This window comes from Acomys russatus, chromosome X (genome assembly GCF_903995435.1).
Source record: "Acomys russatus chromosome X, mAcoRus1.1, whole genome shotgun sequence".
NCBI lineage: Eukaryota > Metazoa > Chordata > Mammalia > Rodentia > Muridae > Acomys > Acomys russatus.
The window spans coordinates 82,485,255-82,491,794 of NC_067169.1; the positions used below are offsets into that span (position 1 = coordinate 82,485,255).

The following is a 6,540-nucleotide window of genomic DNA, read 5'->3' on the forward strand; positions in this document are numbered from 1 at the left end:
CTCAAAAAACAAAAAAACAATAAATAAAAAAAAAAAAATCAGGCCAGACGTGGTGGTGCACACCTTTAATCCCAGCACTCCGGAGGCAGAGGCAAGTGAATCTTTGTGAGTTTGAGGCCAGCCTAGTCTACAAAGTGAGTCCTAGACAGCCAAGGCTATACAGAGAAACCCTGTCTTGAAAAAAAAACAAACAAAAACAAAAACAAAAACAAAAAAGAAAGAAAAAAGTAGAGAAAACCAGTGCTAAAAATTGGGTTGGTATAAATATTAAATGAGATTATACATATGCTATTCTTGGTATATATTATAAATAAACAATAATTGTTAGCTATTAATCCTATCTGGTTATTAGTTATATCACACAAGATTGAAGGGATGGTGTTTAAAATATATTTCTTCTCCCAAATAGTACCATTTACATATCAAAAACTGCACTTATTCTCATTGATTCCTATATGTACAAACACTCCACCAGAACTTCTACCATACTATTATTTACCACATGTAATTAAAACTGAAAGAGAGAAAAAATCCACATTTAAACACTAGTAAGAGGCTGGGTGTGGTGGCACACCCCTTTAATCCCAGCACTCGGGAGGCAGAGGCAGGCGGATCGCTATGAGTTCGAGGCCAGCCTGGTCTACAAAGGGAGTCCAGGACAGCCAAGGCTACACAGAGAAACCCTGTCTCAAAAAACCAAACCCCCCCCCAAAAAAAAACACTAGTAAGGATTTTCTAGCACATGATTAAAGTTGTGGGGTTGGGGAGATGGTTCAGTGGTTAAGAGTGTTTGGTTCCTAGCACCCATACCAGGTATGTAATTTCTCTGTGTGTGCACACATGCTCTTTCACACCCCTCAAAACCATTAAAAACAAACTTTTTAAAAATGTAGAGCCGGGTATAGTGGCGCACGCTTTTAATCCCAGCACTTGGGAGGTGGATCGCTGTGAGTTCAAGACCAGCCAGGTCTACAAAGCGAGGCCAGGACAACCAAGGCTACACAGAGAAACCCTGTCTTGGAAAAAAATGTTCAAATTGAGCCAGGTTCAGTAGCACACATCTATAATTCTCAGCACTCAGGGAGGCAGAAGCAGGCGGATCTCTGTGAGTTTAAGGCCAGCCTGGTCTACAAAGAAAGTCCAGGACAGCCAAGGCTACACAGAGAAACCGGGTCTCAATCCCCTCACAAGTTCAAGTTGTGAAATCTTTACCTCAGAGTACATCAACAATTAAGTAGTTAGCCATAATCACCAGGACCAAACCAAACCCCTTTACTGAGTATTGGCTGCATAAGTTTCTTCTGCCAAGAAGAAACCAAGTAAAAAGCAAAAATCAAAACCAAACAAACAAAAAACACAGCCCTACCCTCAGATTGCTTGCACTCTTTGTTCTAAGAAAATCAAGGCCTAAGCTGGCTGATAGGGACAGATCAAAATAGATGAATCAGATATAAATCATGAATGTGCCATGTCTTCTTCCAAGAATGTTGGAGGCCTTGACATAGCAGAATGGGCTACAAGATAAGGGGCTGGAAGACTGGCTTCTCTGGTAGATAGGGCCTTGAAAAATTATAATGGAAAACACACTCAAAGAGGGACCTGAAACATCTTATTGTGAATTGGAACAGAAGTGAAATTTATGGTTGGATTATACATGTAGAAACCCAGGGAATCAAATGAAGTGAGAAAGGAAATGTTCATATAGCAGGCTGTCCAGCCTAGACACTGGAGAGACCTCATAGCCAGCAACAACAGTCTTCTCGTTTGCAAAGAACATGTCATTCTGTGCAAAGGCTAGACTGAGTTTGGGATCTCCAATACCAGTCATTAAGGAAAGAGAGTGATTTATCCTACTAAAATTATTAGGTTGTTACCAAAGGATTCTATCACTACTGAGCTTCAAAGAAGCCTAGTAGCCTTCTAGCTTGTTCTGAGATAGCAGTAGAGAACACTGAGTTGCCTGGGTCCCAGGAGGCACTGCCAGGTGCATATCCCCCTAGTTTGTTCTTTTCCCTCATACAGTGTGCCTTTAACATTCCTATTCAGTAGCATTTCCAAGCTTTGCCAAAAACCAGATGCCCAAAAACTGAAGTAGATGGCAAAGGAAGTCTTTCAAGAAATTCAAACAACCAGAATATTCCAGGGGTGTGACACAATGTGAAATCTTTTTGCAAACTCAGCTTCCCACTTCACTCACCCAGGTCAGACCCTCCTAAGGCACAGAGACAGAAATTACCCTCTCACTTCACCAAAGCCCCAGCGGAGCCCATTTTCCCAGTTGAAGCAAAAGTGAGCTAGCAAGTGCTCTCCCCAGGTTTCTCCCTCTCTCTCACCTTTGCCACTCTCCATCTGAGCTATGCCGGTGAGCAGCTCATTACAAGCCAGTTAAGGATCATGCTCTACAGGATTTCAGGCTGTGAGCTGAATACGTTTCTAGGACTATTTTTTTTTTTTTTTTTTACCAGAAATGAAGATTCTCTTGAAACCTGTTCTGTCTATAGTTTGGCTTATTTTAGACTATGAAATAATTTGAAGCCTAATGTGAAATAAGTGAGGAAATGTTTCAATGGCATTACGAATGCCTCAGAAATGCAACTTTGTAGGACAACATTAAGTCAGCAGCCTTGCTTGTCCCCACCAGGAATCACTGGGGCTGAGGAGACAGTGGATTTGTCTTTGGACCAAGGAGGTAAACACATTCTTGGTGGCTAATAAGAGTGCCTCCATTTCATAGCTGCTAAGAGGTCCTATTTGGATTTCACTGCCATGCAAATAATGCATGGGTGCTCAGCATTTCTCATCACTTTGGGCACACAACCAGCCCACAACCCAGGATCTGAGAAATAGAAAGTGCTGCAGAGAGAGCACTGAGGTTGGATCTCTTGCTCAGGCTCATACAAATCGAAGCATAACTTGTACTACCACCCAGATCTCCCATAGCAGAGATGTCGCTCTTACATAACCTGTGTCATTAAGCAAGAATAAAATCCACCCCAGTCTGCACACATGCACATGCAGGCACATGCTCCTGTGCATGTATACACTCTCTCTCACTCTCTCTCTCTCTCCTTTAAGAACACAAAACCACAGAAGGGTTTCTTGAAGTTCCTGCCTCTAAATTATCTGAGTTTTAAGTCATTAATAACAGAGTATCTAATTGTTGTGGATAGCAGCTGCCCGGAGCACTCCCACTGTTGATCTCCTCCCTTTTCCCATTCTTGCCTTCGGACTTTCTAGAAAATCTCATGCACACAAGGAGGCAGATTCAGCCACTCTCCTGCCTTATAGAGGCCTTAAAGTGCTCAAAGTAATGATCCTATTTTTTCCCACCCTCTCACTTCACCAAAGCCCTATAGAGCCCCTGGTTTCCCAGTTGAAGCAAACGCAAGTGCTCTCTCCAGGTTTCTCCCCTTTCTCTCTCACCTTTGCCACTCTCTAACAGAGCTCTCCCCTCCAAAAAAAAACCCCAAAACAAAAAACAAACAAAAAAACCACCCCAATTTCTTCCGGGGTTGCTTTTCATTTGTATTCAGAATGGAAGGCCATAATCTACAGAGGTGGCTGGGTCCTCTCCATCTCAAAAATTCTCACAGGTTTCTGATTTTTCCTGTGCCTCATCCCTGACCTTTCCCTGTCAGAAGCCCAATTTGTTAATGACATTTTACTTGTCCTTACTGTCAATGATGGTCGGTAGTTTAACAGTCTGGCCCGACTGTTTCTGTTCCACTGAGTAGGGTGGAACTCAAATTCCTAAGAGAGCCCCAGGACAGAAACGTTCTAAGCTGTATAGACATTTCAACACCGTGCACTCACAATTACTTCCAACTCATATGGAGCCACCCCACGGTTGGGCCCTAGTGTGCCTTTCCAGGCACCACTCAGGATACACTTACACCTGCTAGAATTCTCTGAGCTCTGCGGGAAGTGGGGCTCGAACTAGCCAAAAGATCCAGGCAGGACAGCCTAGGAGCCTGACCCCACCTCCCAGCCCCACCCGACATCCCGGGGGACCTTCCTGATTTGCCCCCACCCCCTTGTCAGAGGTGAGAAGATCCAGCAGAGGCTGGTGCCAGCAGGGACATGTTCCCAAGTGGCCCTATGGCCAGCTCCTCACCTGTGGAAGAAGAGCAGAATGGAGAGCATGGTCTGGTCGATGTTGCGGTTGCAGATGCCCTCGTTGATCAGGTAGCAGGGGTCCCGCAGCACGGGTTCCAGCGAATCCTGCCGCATTATGTTGTTGAGCTTGTCGGCATTGAGGTTCTCATAGATCAGCTTCTCCTGCAGCTGCCGAAAGTTGCTCACGGTGGGGCTGCCCGGCTTGTTCTCCCCGCTGCCACTTTTCTGGAGATCGCTTTTGTTGGCCAGATCCAGGCAGCAGTTGCAGCAGTCAAGCCCGACAGGTGAGCGGCAGTCGAGCTTGGACTGGGCCATCTTCTCAGGCTTGGCGGCTGCCTGCTCAGGGAGGTCAGGGGCGGCTGGCAGGTGCGCACCCTCCGAGGAGCTAGTGCTGGCCTTTTGGGACTCCAGGGTGCCTGGAAAAGTCAAGCTGTGAGAAGAGTTGGAAATTAGCGCGTAAATAAATAAATAAAAAATATGCCGGTCACCTTCAGTTCGGGGCCCCCTTCTGGTTGTACCGCTCAGGGTGCGAAGAGAAACAGCTGGACAAACAGCTCCCAGCGGATCCTTTGGGCTCACTTCCTTCTCCTCCCCCTGGTCTGGAAGCCCGGGCCGCTCGCCCGCTACAACCCCCACCTACGCTCCCAACACGCCGTCCCCTCTGCAGCTCCCCCTAGACTCGTGAACGCACCACCACGAAACACCCCCCACCCCACCCCACCCACCCCCGGGGGCAGTCCTAAGTTTCCCAAGTGCGACCAAGGCTCCCGGGCGGACCTGCAAAGGGCAGGAAGGGCGGACAGAAAGGGATCGCCTGTGGCGCGCCCTCCCAGCCTCTTCTTCCGTGGCCCGCGGGCTCCGCTGACCCAGCGGTGGCAGGAGCCCAGAGGGAATGTGCGAGCCCAAGGAGTCCCTGCAGGGCCTTGACAGCTTTTAAATTAGCCCAGAGGGGCAGGCGGAGGACGCGCCGCTGTGGCCGCTGCCGCCACTACTACTGCTGCCGCCGCCGCCGCCGCCGCCGCCGCCGCCGCTGCCGCCCGCAGCTTCCTTAACTATGCTAGGGGGCCCCCTGGCGCGCTTGACTCCAGCACCCCCCTCTCAGCGCCCACGCGGCCGCTCGCACCATCACCCGCGCTCCTCAGGAGCCCGCCTCAGCGTTTCCTAGCTGAGCGCGCCTCTGGCACTGCCTGCCTTGCCCTACACGGGCACTCACCGCGTTAAATGTCCTACCCTCCCTCCAAGGAGCACCCCCCCCCGCCGCTCCCTTCAACCCCTCATCCCCCCCCCCCACCCCGCGCCACAGCCGCCCCACCGACGCCCCCTTTACAAGGGTCTCGGGCTCAGGGCAATGGCAAAAAAATTTGCCTTGCCAGGCCCGCCCGCCCGCCCGCTGAGGCTTCCTCTGACAGAAGGGCCAGCCCTGGGCCTGACGTGCCCTGGCCTTTAAACCGCCGTGCCGCGCCGCGCCGCTCAGCCCGACTTTTTGGGAAGTCGGCGGCAGCGACTTCAGAAAATGCTAGAAAACGCCAAGAGTACCTCAGAAAAAGCCCCAACTCCAATGTCCCACAAACACGCCCAGACTCTCCGTGCCCGCTTCTCCCTCCTCACTTGTCACCCTCTCTCGCGCTCTGGTTCGCGACCGGCTCTGAACCCCGCGCCCTACTCGACGCCATCTCCCTCAGGTTCCGTTGACTCCGCTGCGGGGCGTCCCTCAGGCCTGCCCCCCCCCCCACTCCCCGTCTCCCCGCCGCTCTTCTCCCGCTCTTTCCGCTATTTCGGTCCTTTGGCGGCTCTTCTAACTTTCTTAACTCGTTTCTTCGATTTTTCTCTTGACTTTCCTCTAGTCCCTTTCTCGTGTCCTCACCCTTTCTCTCTGGCCGCCCCTTGCTCCCTTTTCTCTGTTCCGGCCTCGACCCCCTTCCCCGCTTATTTCCCTCGTTTTATTTCTAGCCCCTATCACGTCGGCACCACCTCTTTCTCCTCCCTCGTTTCCCCTGTTTTCTTGTTTCTCAAAACTCCTTCCCCCGCGTTTCAAAGACCCCTTACCTGCCTCTTCAGGTGATCTGGTGCCCTCCGCTCTTCGGAGACACTTGCCTCGCGACTGTCCGCACGCCCAGTCAGGAGAGGAGTGACGAGTCCCTCCTGGCGGCGGAGGGATCTGGGAGCATAGACGTCAAGCGGAGGTATAGCGAAAGGGCAGATATAGGGGTCAGCGTAGTGCCGCGGGTTAATACCCCTCCTCTCTGAGCTTCCTGGACGCGCAAGGTGATCAAATAGGGCGGCTTTTAGGGTGTCTCGGCACTTAGAATATGTCCAAAGTGGAAGATTGAGCCATTTTTGATCCTTGGAAAAATTAAAACACAAACACAATATTCAGGTTTTGTGTTAAACTAAGATAAAGTTCTTTTCGGTCCTACTCCTTAA

The 6,540-nt window shown here is 50.2% G+C and overlaps 1 protein-coding gene across 6 annotated transcripts in view; it reads right to left on the reverse strand.

Annotated features, from left to right (window-relative positions):
* Positions 1 to 6,315, reverse strand: part of Tsc22d3 (TSC22 domain family member 3) — a 63,576-nt gene extending 57,261 nt beyond the window's left edge. Inside the window, exons 1-2 of one of the 6 annotated variants that reach the window (XM_051142364.1) lie at positions 6,167 to 6,315; positions 4,115 to 4,546 (exon numbers count right to left, since the gene is read on the reverse strand). In XM_051142364.1, coding sequence (XP_050998321.1) covers positions 4,115 to 4,431 — 317 coding nt within the window. In that variant the 5' untranslated portion in view covers positions 4,432 to 4,546; positions 6,167 to 6,315. Of the gene's footprint in view, positions 1 to 4,114; positions 4,547 to 4,604; positions 4,765 to 4,893; positions 5,049 to 5,407; positions 5,423 to 6,162 lie in introns of those variants that run through there. The other 5 variants (XM_051142361.1, XM_051142363.1, XM_051142359.1 and 2 more) reach the window with 5 other exon arrangements.
* Between the last annotated feature and the right edge of the window lie 225 nt (positions 6,316 to 6,540).